At 41.5% G+C, this 16,953-nt stretch overlaps 1 protein-coding gene across 1 annotated transcript; it reads right to left on the minus strand.

The window, feature by feature from the left end:
• Nucleotides 1-8,285: 8,285 nt before the first annotated feature.
• On the minus strand, nt 8,286-15,808 carry LOC133096543 (GTPase IMAP family member 7-like). Its single transcript, XM_061198158.1, has 2 exons — nt 15,750-15,808; nt 8,286-9,208 (listed from the first exon to the last, which is right to left on the minus strand). Exon 2 carries the CDS (start codon nt 9,165-9,167, stop codon nt 8,286-8,288), a length of 882 nt encoding a protein of 293 aa, XP_061054141.1. The 5' UTR covers nt 9,168-9,208; nt 15,750-15,808.
• Between the last annotated feature and the right edge of the window lie 1,145 nt (nt 15,809-16,953).

The raw sequence follows: 16,953 nt of genomic DNA on the forward strand, positions 1-16,953 counted from the left end.
CCAAGTTGTAAACGGCCACAGATAATTCTGTGTAAATATAAAGATGTAAATAGTGCGCATTCTCTCTCATTACATTTTACTTCTATTTAACAGGAGATCAGGGATTTCAGCGTCCAGATAGCAAACTGGCCATATGCCAAGCATTCTGGAAAACGGACTGAGATCAATCATAGACCACAGACGTTCTCTTTCTGCAAAAAACCCTAATAAAACCCAGGATGCCATAGACAATTAGGAGTATAAGTATCAGAGACAAGAGGTTTCAACAGATTTCCGGAAGGATGCATCGGAGCAGAACATCCACAGCCAACATGGTCCCAGAGAGCCTGTGGCTGAGGTGGCCGCGGATGATGACGGAAGCACCTCTGGGAGGTGGGCTTCAGAAATTTCAGCTCCAAGGGGATGGGGCTGTAGGGCTGAAAGCAGGGGATTCGTGGAAGAAGTGAAAGTGAGACACATGATCCAGTCATCTCCTCACTTCCCCCTCATTCGGAACCTCACACTTCAAGGTCTCTCTTCCCGAGCGGGTAATTGAAGGAATCTCCCCTAAAGATTAGAGCATCTCCAGAGAAAAACCTCTGCATTCTGGCATTTTGGGTTCCCTCTACATAACAGCCTGTCCTGCGGTCACCTCAGGTGAAGCCTGCAGTCGGCACTCTCACTCAGACGTGGAACTTCCAGGTTTTCTAATGATTTATTCCAAACTACGAAAAGGCAGTCAGGGAGAGCTGCTGTTTGATGAAAAACTGCAATATGAAAGACAGATGAAAGAGACAAAGATAAACAGCAAAAATAACCCCAACGGGAGCCATACATGCAGGAAACAAAACCAGGAAAAGACTAACCAAACATAAAAATAAACTTCTCTTTCAGATATCTAGATTATTAATCCTCCCACTGAAATCAACTAAAAATACTGAAAAATATTACATACATTTTCTTAAAAGCATAGGTGAGCAGGCAAGAAAATAACCTTTCTCAGACACGGAACTAAGTGAAGGTGGGCAAGTGGAGTACAGCAGCTAGCTGTCGCTCTGAGGATATTTCACCAGCCCTGGAGAATTTAAAGTCTGCTTCTCAAAACCACACTGACAACAAAGACTGAGAGTTCTTGCTACCAGCACAACCTCACTAAGAGAATTTGTAAAGAGTGTACTTGAGGCAAGAGGAAAGTAATCACAGATAGTAAATCAGAGGTTGAAAAGAAAGAAGAAAGAAAGAAGAAGGAAGGAAGGAAGGAAGGAAGGAAGGAAGGAAGGAAAGAAAGAAAGAAAGAAAGAAAGAAAGAAAAAGAAAGAAAGAAAGAAAGAAAGAAAGAAAGAAAGAAAGAAAGAAAAGAAAGGAAGAAAGAAAAGAAAGGAAAGAAAGGAAGAAGGAAGGAAGGAGAGAAAGAAAGAAGGAAAGAAAGAACAAAGGAAAGAAAGAAGGAAAGAAAAAATAGAAAGGAAGAAAGAAGGAAGGAAAGACAAAGAAAGGGAGAGAAGATAAAGGTAATAACTTCCAGGGCTTAAAAAGGAAAAAAATAAGAAAATAAAAATACACAACAATAATGCATAGATGGGGTGGAAGGTGGGAATGGAGTTTAAATGTTCTATAGTAATTTGTTGTGTAAGAGGAAGATTAAAATATAGATTCCCTTTAGACTTTGTTAAGAATATGTGTTGTATGAGGAATATAGCCAATATTTTGTAATAACTGTAAATGGCATGTAACCTTTAAAAATGGTATAAAAAATTTAAAAATTTTGAAAAAAGAATATGTGCTGTGGCCACTAAGAAAATTAGGAAGAGTGTATATAATTTCCAACTGAGTAGAAAAAAAAAATAGAATGTGAGAAGAAGAACCAAATAATCCAAATTAAGGCACAAAGAAGAAAGAAAAACAAACTATGAAACCAGTTGGACAAGTAGAAAGCAAATAATAAAATAATACAAATGCATCCAAATAGATCATAAATTACAACTATGATAAGTACACCAAAGATTTCCAATAAAAAAATAAGTATTGTTTGGAGTGGATTGCAAAGGAAATCCAAATCTAAAACATGAAACGAGATAGGTTGAAAGCAGAAGCAGAGGCAAATACAGCAATCCAATTCTAAACAAACAAGAACAAAATATCAAATGAAATAGAATTTTCATTCAGTGTTTCTTGCGAGCCTATTATGTGCCAAGCACTGTTTTAGGCAATTGGGTATATTAGCAAATAATAGCAGGTGAAGATCCTTGCCCTCCGGATCTTTCAGTGTTCATTGAAGGGACAGAAAAGAAACAAAAAAGGAATAGTGTGTGAATTATAGAATAATTATAGGAGATGTTCACTTACGTAAGAAAAAAAAATCAGGGAGCGTGGTAGAGAGGACCAAGAGTGAGAAGGCAGGTTAAACTTCAACAGTGTGGAAAGGGAATACCTACAAAGTCCTATTCCGCAACATGGCAACTTGTTGATTGAAAATCTCAGAGAATGCAACCCAATCTAGGAAGAGTTTTAGATAATTGAGACGCTTTTTAACAAGAAGAAAAAACTTTGAGAACAATTGCCTTGGGTATTCCATTTTTTATATTTGTTTATAAATATAGATGAGACTGATGTTTAAAAATATAAGTTGGTTTGCAACGTCCTCGGGATCTTCCCAGGTGTCATCTGAAACCCGACGGTGAGGCAGACCACTCCAGGTGGGCAGCTGGCAGGTTTAATAAGCAAGGAACTTACAAGGCTTGTCTTGAGTGGCCACGAGGAGAATAGCTTTCCAACCCGTGTCTGCCAGAATCGTCAACCTTCATACAGAGGCCTTCAGTGGGTTCAGTCCCGTATAGCATCCAGATAGTGTCAATTTCTACTCAAGGCTGTATCCTTGGGGAGGCTTCTGGGAGTGGGGAAGCCAGGCAGAATGCACATTCCAAGGACCGCGGAGTAGGTGGGGAGCCCCCAACTGCTTGGGTCCAGTTCTTAGGTCCAACTCTCAAGCCCCGTGACCCGCTCTCGCGATCTCACAGGCTCGCGTCTCGCGCAACACACCCTGGCGGTCAGCAAGGGCTTTCGCTAGCACGGAGGTGGCTCCTTTGGTAGCTCCCTGGCTGCATTGGTGGCAGATGTCACAGCAACAATACAGTCACATGCAAGAGAAAACGCAGGTTAAGACAATGATTCGCAAAAGCAATGACCAACTTTTGCACCAAGAACCCTATGATCCGAACCACTGATTTACTAGGTCCCCAGGTAGGGGGGTCGGATCCCTCAGGGTGTTCACTTGTGCCCTCATGTGACTCAATAAAGACGATACATTAACAGTCTCAGCAGTCGGAACACACTGCATTCTGTTTGGACAATGGCACGGGTGCCTCCTTGCCAGGCAGGGATCATGTCCAAGGCCATTCTAGTTTGGAGGGCAGCTTTTCTCTTTAGAGAAATGTCAGCGTTCAGTAAGGACAGGCTTTGTTGGCTACCATTCAAGACTTACTGGGTGAACTTATCAAGGGCTTCTATGTGTGTATACCTTCCAGAAAGGATGCAATTTTGCCTTTATATTCAACAAATTACCATTCCAATGAACTTTTGGTTGTTCGTGGATTATATACGCAGCACTTTACAAATGATTGCTGTGTCTCAAACATGCCCCCTTTGACCTTGGGGCTCATTACTCAACATCTCTGGAACCCCTTCTGCTGGAGTCATCTTTGAACTTAAAAGCCACAGTGGAAAACAAGTCTCTGATTTGTAGCTTCCTTTTCTTTTCAAACAGAAGCATGCTTTCAAGTATGGTCATTGACCCTGTTCACCAGATTGAGACTCTGGCACAAAGTAAATCCATTCTCCATAGGTCAAGTTGTGATCTCTAAGAATGGTCAGAACTTTGGCCACAGTCATACCATTAACTTGCTGTGACAGTCTCCTATTCATAGCAGTGAGGTTTACTGCCTGTCCTCTCCTTGGCCACAAGGACGGGGAGACTCCATGGCACAGACTTTTAGCTGGTCGAGGCTCCGCTCTGATTGACCGTGAGAAAATAAGGCTCAGGGCTCTTAGGGACACTTCCCCCCCTTCAGATGTTGCAGGCCCTACTCCACCCCTTTGAATCTTTTGACTGTGTGGGATGTACACATAAATACCCCTCTGGGAATGTGGTCATGTCAAATTTCTTTCCGTAATCTGCACGAGCAGAGCGCTTCCCTGGACTCCTGCTACACCACTCACGGGAAGCACGCAGCGTCACTCTTACAGGAAGAGGACTGGCAAGATCTTGGCGTTCTTCTCTAGAGTGATCTCCTCCATAGCAAAGAAGGTGATCTATGGCTAAGCCTGTGATTAAATAAGACAGGCTTCACAAAGAAGGGAGGGCAAAGAAGGAAGACATTTATTCTTGTCTCCTACTGGCCCATCAAACTGGGCCCATTAGTGCCTCATGAAGGAAATCTTGGATAGCTTCTGCCCTAAGCGCAAACCCTCTCCAGTCTCTGTGAGTCCCATTTGTGTAATTACAACATCCAACCCAATAATCAAACTCGGAATTTCATTGCAGGGTAAAGCCTCTCCTTCCCCTGGCTTTTGCCTGCTTCCGCCGAAGGACCAGCAGTGTGCACAGGGCTTCTTCCATCTCTCCCCACCCTGCCCTTCGCCTCCTCCTCCTCCCGTCACTCGCCTTGGTTGTGACTCCTCGTGGGTTGGAGGAGAAGAGGAAAAACCATTGAAGACAAGTCTGGTGTAATCTGGCTTTGGGGGATGGAGGCACACTTCGTGGCTCTTTTCCTCACGGGGCCCCATTAATGACTGTTCAGAGAGTCTCCCTGGAAATCTGCAATTACAAGTCCAACTGATGGCCACTATCTCCCCTCCAGCTGGTCAGTTCGACTGCAGTTCCGGGCACAGTGGCGATCCCTGGTGGACTTCCGGGCAAGTCCCCTTCAAGCTGGCTTTGGCTGACTCCCTCCTGTGTGGCCCACGTTTGATTTATGGGGAGCACATACTTTTGCCCCACAGTCAGTGAAAGTTATGGTTGCTTCCAATCAGCCTCCTCAGTCTTTACCCTCTGGCGCATAGCAACGTCCTTTCGTATTATATTTCCCACAGGAGCACCTGGCTCCAAAGCTAAACTCCAGAGGACACAGGCCATGTCCTCCCAGGAATCTCTTACCATACACCACTCATGTCCTCTGGCAGCATCAAAGCCCAAGGGGCCACCTTTCTTGCTGTGAGGTGAGAGGGAACCGTCGTCCTATTGGGTAGGGCACACAAGTGGAGTCCCCGTGGAGCCTCCCTTATTAAATCACATGGTTACACATAGATCCCCCTCTTTGCCAGGGAGCCAATTACTCTCGAGATGAAGCCCAAGAATTTGGCAGTCCTGAAGCTTGTTGTCCTTATGATCTGAATGACCTCTTTTAAAAAGCCCTTTCCTCTTGACCTCTTCAAATACCTACCGAATTAGTTGAGGAGCTAAACCTCACCTAACTGGCTTCTAGCTCCTTCCTTAGGTCCTGCCCAGATCTTCTAGTGTATGAGTTTGGAATGTGGGGGTGTTGGCAATACTGAGGACTCAGCTGAAATTCACATTTATGTTAATATCCTGCCACATTCACCCCAGGCCTCTCACATAACCTTCAGTCCAAAATTTCAATGTAGGACATTGACATTGGACCCGCCCTTTGACGTCTGCTACTCAGCTTGTCACAAACCTAAATGAGTACTGTCACTCCTGAGTCTACCCCGATGATCTTATCTGCAGACCCTAACTTTCCTGTTTCTGAAGAGAAGCATGATTAATCATTCCAGGCACCCACATGGACACATCCTATACATCCTTCATAGGAGATTTCAAGCCCTGAATTCTTCCTCAAGTCTTCTCCTATGAATCCTACTTTCATTCCCCAATTATGGGTCATGGCTCTCACATATTTCAACAATAGGAATAATGCACACAATAAATGCTGGAATTTCCAGAGACCTCAGAACTCAGAACCACCTTCAGAGAAAACTGGGATGTAAGGATTGTGAAGATAGTCGAGCGGGCAAGAATTCCTTCAACGCGGGAGAAGATAATGTCGATGATTTTTATTTGATTTACTCATTTCTCCTCTGGGCATGACTTACCTTCCAAAGTGGAATATAAGTTGCATCTTCCATAGGCCCTAACCTATGCCTAGATACACACAAGTTAATTGAATGAATAATGCTTCTGCAAGTTGCTGAGAGAAAATATCATTTAAACGATTCTTAAATGAAAGGTGTCAGGACAGTGCATGAATAGTTCGCTCTCTAGAGATAATAGTGCACTGATGAATCACTCACAAGGAACTACCTCTAAATATAAGAATTGTGTTATGGGGAATAGCAGTTTGGACTAGCGGTGTTATGTCACAGCATATATTATGAATGTTTTCTCACAATGGGCTTTTCTTCCATGCTGTCTTTACTCCATTCATAATATTTGTGATGACCCTTAGAATGAGCAGGTATTTGGGATCCTATTTTCTCCAGATTTGATCTCGAATCCCTGCCTCCCTAAATTTCACCAGTGCAGTAAATACTCTCAGTCACATTCACAGGCAAAGCAAAGGACAGCTGTAAAAATTCCAACAATTTGAGTTTGGGTTATCTGCCATCATTATAAATGATATAAAGTCATCCCTCTAGCTTTGAAGTTTTGCAATTATTTTAGCCGGACGGAAACTTTTATCTGCTCACTGCCAATGTCACAGTCCATGGGGGTAAACTTGTCCCAGAGATATCAACAGTCAGGAGAGATTTTTCTGCTGGCAGAAAACACTAGAGCGAATTGAAAAACAACAACAACAACAACAAAAGTCAGGGAATGCTCTGAAAGAGAAAAAGAAGTAGGTGTCATAAGATGTATCAATCAGGATTCCAGCAGAAAACAGATGGCTTAGTATAATGAAGTAGTTGGAGGAGAGCCTAGTGAAGGGGCTTCCTACAAGCTGTGGATACAAGGTTTGGAAATGACAAGGGAGAGGGCTAGGAACAGAGAGGAAATTACATCCTTACCCTAAGGGGTGAACAAAAGCTGGAACCCAGAAGGAGAGCTGGGTAGAGAGCCTCCAGGGGAGGAGTGATGAGCTTTGGCTTAGGGTTGCAGCTAGTGGGAGATGCCCCTGCAGGGAGAGAGGCAGGAAAACAGATACCCTGACCTTGTTTTTCTACCGTCAAGAGCTCTCCTGCTTGGATTTCCCATTGGCAGAAACCAAGCAGAAGTCAGAGAGCAAGAGATCCCACTGATGTAGTCCATATAGATCAGCCTCCGAGGCAAAAAGCTAGAGTGAAAGAAGGGTGAACTCTGGATCTGCAGAGGCAAGAAAAATATTTGGCACACAAGAGATTTCTAAGGTACAGCAGGGACATTTTAAGTTAGGATGGTACCTTAAAAAAAAAAGAGAGAGAGAAAAAAACAATAAGAGGATTTATCAACCTCCACATCTCCATGAACCACAGAGTAATGGTGCCAGAGAAGCCTGATGCTTCACTAACAAAGTACTCATAGATGTGGATTGAAATAAGACACATTACCAGTGGTGCTGACACTTAACATATGCAGGGTTTCTTATTTGAAGTTTCCTAAATTGACTCTTTGAACTCTCTGAAATAGATCATTCCCTGCTTATGTCAATTTCATAACCTCTTACATTCACTGGCATCGTGTAGAAGGACAGCTGGGAGCCGGGAGTCGTGGGGAATGTGCTGGGAAGATATTTCATTCTGGTTAGCTCTCACTGCATAACAAACCATCCCAAAACTTAGTGGTTTAAAACAACAACAATCATTTATTTTTCTCATGAATCTGCAATTTGGGCAGGACCCCGGGGGGATGGCTCATCTTTGTTCTTTGCAGCTTCATCAGTTGGCAACTGGAGAATGCACTTTGGTGTCGCCTCGCTTGCATGGCTGGGAAGCTGCTTTTGGCTGGCAGCTGAAATATCAGCCAGGGGAGTGGGCCAGTGACTTCAAGTCCTCTTCATGTGGGTGACTTGGGCTTCCTCACAACATGGTGGCCAAATTCCAAGGGCAAGCACCCCGAGACAGCAAGGAGTCATTTTCCTTTTCTAACCTTGGAAGTCACATGGTGTTGCTTCGAACACCCAGAATTTATCAAAGCAGTCACAAAGTCCATCCAATTTCAAGGCAGGGAACATAGACCCATAACTCAATGGAAAGAGTAACAAGGTCAGATTGTAAGAAGAAGTCAGAGAGAAGATATGGTTTTAGCCCTCTTTGGAAAATGCAAACTACCATATTAACAAGTTATAGTAAATGGAGAAGTAAAAATACAATTTACACTACTTCCAAAACATTTGCCATACTTTTGAAAGCATATTTTTAATCGCCTTGACAACAACTTGCAATAAATTCTCCTTGGCTTCTTCCCTTATATTTTTCATTCGTTCTTCATGCTTCTTCATTAGCAATTTTATTTGTTCCTCCTTTTCTTCCTGTGGTCTATGGGCATATTCCTTTTCTAGTAGTTTAATTTCCTTTTCTAACTGATCAGCGTAGATTTTCTTCAAGACTTCCTCCCGCCTTCTCAGCTTTTCCTCCGTGTCCTTGTATATGGCGTCGGAAAAGTAAGCCCCCTGGTTATTCTGCACCATCTTCTCTATCAGCTCCACCAGCTCCCGCACCTGAGCTTCCTTCTCAGCCTGGTCTGTACTCCTGTTACTGAAGGTACAGCAGCGGTCTCCACACTCCTTGAGGATGCTTCGTAGCTTTACATCTGCACGCTGCAGAAAGTCGCTTAAGCTTTGGTCCTCCAGCTCCTCTTTGCGAGTGAACAAGATGATCATGTGCTTCATGGCTGTTTCCCCAAACACAGCCTTGATCAACGCCACGGTTTTCTGCTCTTCCTCCGTGTAGCGGCCCAGCTGCACGACCAAGACGATGGCGTGAGGTCCGGGGCAGGAGGCGAGGACACAGCGGCTGATTTCCATGCAGGTGGTGCTCAGGCTCTCCTTGGTGTCGAAGAGCCCTGGGGTGTCAACAACGAGAAGGTCTCTCCCCTCCCATTTCCGGGATGCTTTCTGACAAGTTTTGGTAACAGCCTGGGCAGCAAGCCTAGAGTTGAATACGTTTTCCCCGAGGATGGTGTTTCCTGTGGCACTTTTCCCACTTCCAGTCTTCCCGACCAGCACGATCCTCAGAGCGTTGTCCTGGGCATCAGCCATGTTTATATCAAGAGGCCCTGGGGCTTAGGTACCCACAAGATCTTAAGAAAATGAAGGAGAGGGAAAAAGGGTCAATTTGGGCAAGTGGGAACCATTCCCAACTCTCTTTTTTTTCTTTCTTTTCCTCCCTGAAAATGTGTAATATTCTACTACGCATAAACAGCTCAATTGCTGTGGAAGAAATAACAAAGTACTTAAAGCGTATCCCCACAAAAGAGTCATGTCCAGATGGTTTCACATGGAATTAACTGAAACCTTTAAAGATCTGATAATCTCAGTGCTACTTAAACGATTCCTGATCACATAAAAAGGAAGGAAAACGTTCAGCTCTTTCTATGAAGCAAATGTAATGTTGATCGCAAAAGCTAACCACGATTTCACCAACAAATAAAGTGATACACATGTCTCATGTGTGAGTACTGATTCAAAAATCCTAAATAAATTATTAGACACTACAAAGCAATGCACCTTAAGTATTACTGTTTCAGAAATACTAGGGTGGTTCAACATGAGGAAATTGATTGTTGCAACACATCCCATTAATAGGTTAAGAAGAAAAGGAACTAGGTGCAAAAAAGACATTTGGCCAAATTCAACACTGATTCATGTTCTTTTTTTTTTTAATAAATTTATTTATGTATTTATTTATTTTTGGCCGCATTGGGTCTTTCTTGCTGCACACGGGAGTTCTCTAGTTGCGGGGACCAGGGGCTGTTCTTCATTGCAGTGTGCAGGCTTCTCATTGCAGTTGCTTCTCTTGTTGCAGAGCACGGGCTCTAGGCACGCGGGCTTCCGTAGTTGTGGCTCACGGGCTCTAGAGTGCAGGCTCAGTAGTTGTGGTGCACGGGCTTAGTTGCTCCATGGCATGTGGGATCTTCCCAGACCAGGGCTCGAACCCGTGTTCCCTGCATTGGCAGGCGGATTCTTAACCACTGCACCACCAGGGAAGCCCAACACTGATTCATGTTTAAATCATAAAATTTAAATGAATAGATACTTCTTTAACATGATTTTACATAAATATATATTAAAAATATTTTTCATCGCTTTTTTTTTCATGCAACTAAAATAGTTGATTATAAAGTTCATTTGGATGAAGAAAAAAGAAAATTAGCCTTGGCAATCAAGAAAAGAAAAATGAGGGAAGACTAGCTCTACCAGATAGTAGAACATTATAGTTTCTATAATTAAAGCAGTATGATGTTGGTGCATGAATAGAGAGAACAGTTAAACAAAAACAGAAGATTCGGGAGTAGACCAAACTGAGCACACTATATTCATTTATATTCAATTCAATTCAATTATGTTACATTTATATTCAACAAGGCAGCATCTCACATCAATGGGAAAAAAGATGGACTAATAAGCAACACTGCGATAACAATACAGAAAAAGATAAAACTGCATCCACTTCCTGATGCCATTCAAATCCCAAATAGATTAGAAATTTAAATGTAAAAAAAATCCATATGATAATAGAAGAAACATGGTTAAATCTTTGTAACCGGGGGGTGGGGAAAATATTTCTAAGATTTGAAATAGAGTAAGGAAAAAGACTCCTAAATTTGATTACATAAAAATCAAAAAGATAATGTGAGGCAAACAAACAAACAATCCTCCATACACAAATTAAAACACAAATGTCAAACTAGGGGAAAATTCTTTTTTCTAACTTATATAAAAGAGGGGCAGGGGCAATTTTCCTTTTACACAAAGAATATCTATACAGATGGCTAACAACCACATGAAAAGATGCTCAGCATCACTAAACATTGAAGAAATGCAAATCAAACTACAATGATGTATCACCTCAGAGCAGTCAGAATGGCCATGATAAAAAAGTCTACAAATAATAAATGCTGGAGAAAATGTGGAGAGAAGGGAACCTTCCCACACTGCTGGTAGGAATGTAATTTGGTGCAGCCGCTATGGAGAACAGTATGGAGGATCCACAAAAAACTAAAAATAGAGTTACCATAGGATCCAGCAATCCCACTCCTGGGCATATATCTGGACAAAACTCTAATTTGAAAAGATACATGCGCCCCTATGTTCTTAGCAGCACCATTTACAATAGCCAAGACATGGAAACAACCTAAATGTCCACTGACAGATGAATGGATAAAGAAGATGTGGTACATATATACAATGGAATATTACTCAGCCATAAATAAAATGAAATAATGCCATTTGCAGCTACATGGATGGGCCTAGAGATTATCATATTGAGAGAAGTAAGTCACACAAAGAAAGACAAATATCATATGATATCACTTACATGTGGAATCTAAAAAAAATACAAATAAACTTATTTACAGAACAGAAACAGACTCACACACATAGAAAACAAACTTCTGATTACCAAAGGGGAAAGTGGTGGAAGAGGGATAAATTAGGAGTATGGGATTTATGGATACATAACACTATATATAAAATACAAAAGCAACAAGGATTTACTGTATAGCACAGGGAACTATATTCAGTATCTTGTAATAACCTATAATACAAAAGAATCAGAAAATATATATATATAACTGAATTACTTTGCTGTACACCTAAAACTAACACAGTATTGTAAATCAACAATACTTGAATTACAAAATTAAAAAAAAAACAAAGAATATCTAAAAGTAGAGAAACAAAAGACCAGCAACTCGATAAAAAATGGAGAAAGATATAGATAAACAGTTCAAAGAAAAAAATGTAAATATCCTTTGAATATATAAAAAGAGATTAACATTCACTCGTAATAGAGAAAAACATATCAAAACATAGAAAAATTAAATTAATTATTTAATATTACACTAAGAGACTATTTCTCACCTACAGGTTTGGCAAAAATCCAAAAGTTTGCTGGCATAATATATTGGTAAAAGGTATAGGGGAAACAGGTGTTCTCCCACATGGCTAGTGCGAATGGAAAAGCAGTCTAAAACATCTAGAGGAGAAGTTAGCAATATCTTGCAAAAGTACATGTGCATTTACCCTTTGATGATCAACCTCAATTTGGGGATTTATCCCAAAGGTACACTGACAAAAATACAGAAAAAAATTATGCAGAAGGCTGTTTACTGCACCACTATTTGAAATAGCAAAAGACCAAAAACCTATCAAATGCCCATCAGTATGGGCCTGGTTGAATAAACTAAGGTATATTCACACAGTGCAGTACTAGCCAACTGCAAAACGGAATGAGATATATCTTTACATCCAGGTATGGAGACATCTCCAGGATATATCATTAAGCAAAAAAAGCCAAGTGAAGAAAATAATGTAGAGTTTACTATCATTTCTCTAACAAGGAGGACCGGGGCCTACATATATATAATGTAATATATATATTTTTTCATTCATATGTAAAAGCAATGGCAGGATAATCGGAAAAGTAAGCAGACAAAAAAGTTACTTATATGGGGATGGAAGAAACAGGGTGGAGGGAAGCTGGGGATAGAAGCTGGGAACTAGACTACTTTGGATATACTTAGATTTCATAGATTTGATCTTGAAAGCATATATTATACAGCAAAAATTATATTTCAAAATACTAGTAAAAATCCAAAGCAAATGAAACAAACTGGCCAGATTGTATTTTGTGTGGTGGATGAACCACAAAAAAATTGGTCCTAGAGACTTGACAATGCAGTAATTTCTTTGTCCATCCCCAGTAGGATATAGTTAAGCACCCACCCCCACCCCCGCCGCAATAAAAACCCTGCAAAAAATCGTTTTCGGGAATCCTATTCTTAGTTGTGTGTATGTGCGTGTGTGTGTTTGTATAGTTTTGAAATCCATTGAAAAGGCATAAAAACAATGATGAGCCCAGTAACAATGAGCACCCTTAGTGCCAGATTGTAATCTTCAAATGCCATTTCCTACCAAAAATTTAGGGCTCTTAGGAGAAAGTATGGATTCCAGGTCTGGGCCAGGCAATGTACGAGTTGAGCATAGACCATCTTGTCATACTAGACAGCAAGGATGCTATGAAAAAATTACTAGGATCGCATCAAAAGGACTTAAGAGCCAACTTGAAGACGATCCCCAACGGGACAAAGATGAGACAGTTTGAGCATCAATAAGAATAATGATTCCAAGGGATTGAAATATATCAAATAAGTTAAAATCTATGTGTTCATAGCAATGCCATCTTCTTAGAAGAAGTCAGTTGTTCCCTTTGGAGTATGTTAGGAGTATGTCATTCTGAACGTTGACAAAGGGAAAGAACAAAGCATTTATCTTGTCTTTCTTATATAACTGTGCCTCGTGGAAATGAAAGAATTGTTGAGGGGAAGTTTCTTTTTATAGGATTATTCCATCTAATAAATGAAGAAAGAATGATAGAATTAGAATATCATAATTTGTGGCCCTTAAGGAAACGTATGCTCAAGGTAATCATTAATATCTGAGACAAGCAAACATTATGCCTTCTGATCGACGTTAACAACTGCACCTGTGAAGCACTCCCACCAAAGCACCAGCCAAGCTTTAATCTGACCAAGCTTCTCCCTAAACAGAATGCACACAAAACACTGGAACTAGAAGGGCATGACAAGTGACATTTTGGGGTGTAATCAACAAAGTGTACACTTCCAATTCTGTTGGACAAAAGACTTCCCCTTTCTTAAAGAAATTTTACAGCAAGAAACAAGGAAGGTAGAAACCTATGTGTTAAGTTAAATTTAAGAGATATCAATGAATTGCAATGTATGGACCTCATTTGGGTGCAACTTCAAACAATTTTTAAAATTATGAGACAATCAGGGCAATGTGAATATAACTGGTAATTTTCTAGAAATTCTCATTGCTTTTTGAAGTCTGATTATGGTAATTTTTTAAAATGGTCTTTATCTTGTCAGACATACATACTCAAATATTTACTGATAAAGTGACACAAGGTCTGACATTTGCTTCAAAGTAATCTGGGGTGGCTGGGGAGTGGTGAGTATATAAATGAAACAGGACTGGCATAAACTGATAATCATTGAAGCTTGGTATAGGTACACGGAAGTTCCTTATAGTATTCCCTTTATCTTTCAATAAGTTTAAAAAAATTCCACAATAAAAAAATAACCTGGGTGTAGTGTAACCGCTACTGAATGTATACTGTATACCAAGCACACTAATAAATATGTTTTGTATATTACACTCATCCCTCCATATCAATATGGAGGGGGGATTGATTCCAAGACCCCGACATGTTCCAAAATTTGCAGATGCTCAAATATCTCATATAAAATGGCTAGTACAGTTGGCCCTCCATATCGGGGTTTTCACATTGGCAGATTCAACCTACCTTGGATGGAAATTTCCATCCTGTTTGGTTGAATCTGCCAATGTAAAACCAGGGATATGGAGAGCTGAATGTGCATTTATTGAAAAATATCTGCATATAAGTATACCCACACAATTCAAATCTGTGTTGTTCAAGGGTCAGTTGTGTCTCACTTACTCGCAAAACTAACCTGCAAGGAAGCTAACATTATTACCTGAGGTTTTTTTTTTTTTTTTACCTGAGATTTTTAAATGAGGAGACTGATGTGGCTCAAGAATTCTGAGACACTTGCCCAAGGTCATTGTGCCAATAGGTGTTGAGCAGAGAGGGGTCCAATTCAAAGGCTGTCTGACTACCACGCTCACTCTTAAGCACTGCACACTATGGCCTCTTCTTGTTCCTTCTTGGACCCGTCATTCTGTAGTCTACATCAGGTCAGAGGCAGATGAGGGGAAGACAGTCCACACTCTTTCCCGAATGGTGAACTGGTTAGCAAGCCTATAATTAGGGAAGGCAAGGAGGGGGGGTCTCACATACATGTTTTTTTTAGAATAGCTAATCCTCTCTGCATAGCCCCTGCTCCGCAACTCATATGTCACCCTATTAGGGACACAGCTTCTCTCTGTGAAGTGTCAGAAAGAATTCAAAGTGAATTCTAGATTTCCGGTGTCATTAGTGACCTGGGTAATCCCTGGAGAGTCACCATGCTCTCAGGGGTTCTGATCCTTTTTCAGGAAAATCAACAAGGACCTACTGTATAGCACAGGGAACTCTACTCAATATTCTGTAATAACCTATATGGGAAAAGAATCTGAAAAAGAATGGATATACGTATATGTATAACAGAATCACTGAGCTGTATACCTGAAAGTTACACAACATTGTAAATCAACTCTACTCCAATATAAAAAAAAATTAAATTAAAAACAAGAAACAGGGGTTTAGACTGGGTGGCCTCTGAATTGCCTTCCAGCTCTAAAGACCTGCCTTGGGGACACTCATTTCCTATTAAGGGAAAACTCTGGGTTATCAAGTGGTACTCAATGTCTATCACAACAGCAACTAGACAGACGGTGCAGTATTCAGCAAAAGTTTGTCATGTTGAACATGAGATGTATGGACATTATCCTCATAAACATCTTTCCTCCCCTCTCTCCCCTCCACCACCAGCACTCTGGCAGCATCCTCCTTACTGCTTTGCTTGCACACCACCTGGTCCCTTCTCAGGCCAGAGCCCACCCCCGCGCAGACTCCCTGTATCCTACTGCCCCTCGCAGCTCTATCCTCTGGGGCCTCTTCTCAGCCAGGCTCACCTTTTGAAGGAGTTGATGAGTTGTCAAGTTTTCTCCAAAGAAGCTGTTTGAGCCCGTGCTTTTGCTTTAACTATGAGGGGAAAATGTTTGCACCCTCTGAAACCTCTGAGCCAGGAAGCAGATTGGGTGGAGCCAGTGAAGGAACTGTTTGCCTTTAAAGAGACAGAAATATTGCCCCATAATTTGGTGGGTGCTACAGCTTTGACAAATTGAAAGCTTTTTCTCCGTGTGCCTGTTAATCACACCAACATTTCCAAAGTTATACTTGTTGTTTGGGGTTATTGTGGTGGATCCAAACGGCCCTTAGTAAATGACCTAAATCTTGCCCAGAAAGCCAGTCACAGTGTCTGATCATCATTCCTGGGTGTACTGGGAGACTGCAGGGCTCTTCGGGGAAGAAAGAAGTCAGACACGTGGCTTGGTGTATCGTAGGGATAGCGCCAGTCTATTGCTGGGTGGAGAGTAGAACTTGTAAGTGATGAACTTGAATATTTAGCTGAAGAGATTTCTAAGTACAGTGTGGAAGGTGCAGTCTGCTTTCTCCTTGCTGCTTATAGTAAAATGCAAGAGGAAAGAGACTGGAGTGATGCAGCTACAAGCCAAGGAATGCCAAGGATTGCCAGCGACCACCAGCAGCTGGGAAAACACAAGGGAGGATCCTCCCCTGAAGCCTTCAGAGAGCATGGCTTTGCCAACATTTTGAGTGTGAACTCCCAGAACTATGCAGCAATAAATGTCTCTGCTTTGAAGCTTCATAGTTTGTAATAATCTGTTAGAGCAGCTCTAGGAATCTAGTCTATCACCTTTCTCTTTTCCTCTACCTTTTCCCCTGCCTGCTTTCTGTTCCTCCTAACGGCCTAAAGACTCCTCTCCTGCATTACATGGTCTGAGCGGTGCAAATTTACTAGAATGTGCTCTTCCGCATTCCCTACCCACACGTCTGGCCCAGATGGACCGTGACAGTCTCAGTGATGAGAGAAGTTGTGGCTTTCTCAGGAGTTTAGCTTTGAAATTCTCTGGAGACTCTAGCTTTTGTCGGCAATTTACACAACACTGTCAAGTGAAAAAAGTGCACAACCGAAAAGTTGAGAATTCTCTTTTATTCAGCAGACTTTCTGAGGACTTGAGGCCCCGGAGGCAGCCTCTCAGCTAGCTCTGAGGGACCACTCCCAAGAATAAGAGAGGAGCCTGGTACTGGCATCTT

The sequence above is a fragment of the Eubalaena glacialis genome, chromosome 8, assembly GCF_028564815.1.
Source record: "Eubalaena glacialis isolate mEubGla1 chromosome 8, mEubGla1.1.hap2.+ XY, whole genome shotgun sequence".
Taxonomy (NCBI): Eukaryota; Metazoa; Chordata; class Mammalia; order Artiodactyla; family Balaenidae; genus Eubalaena; species Eubalaena glacialis.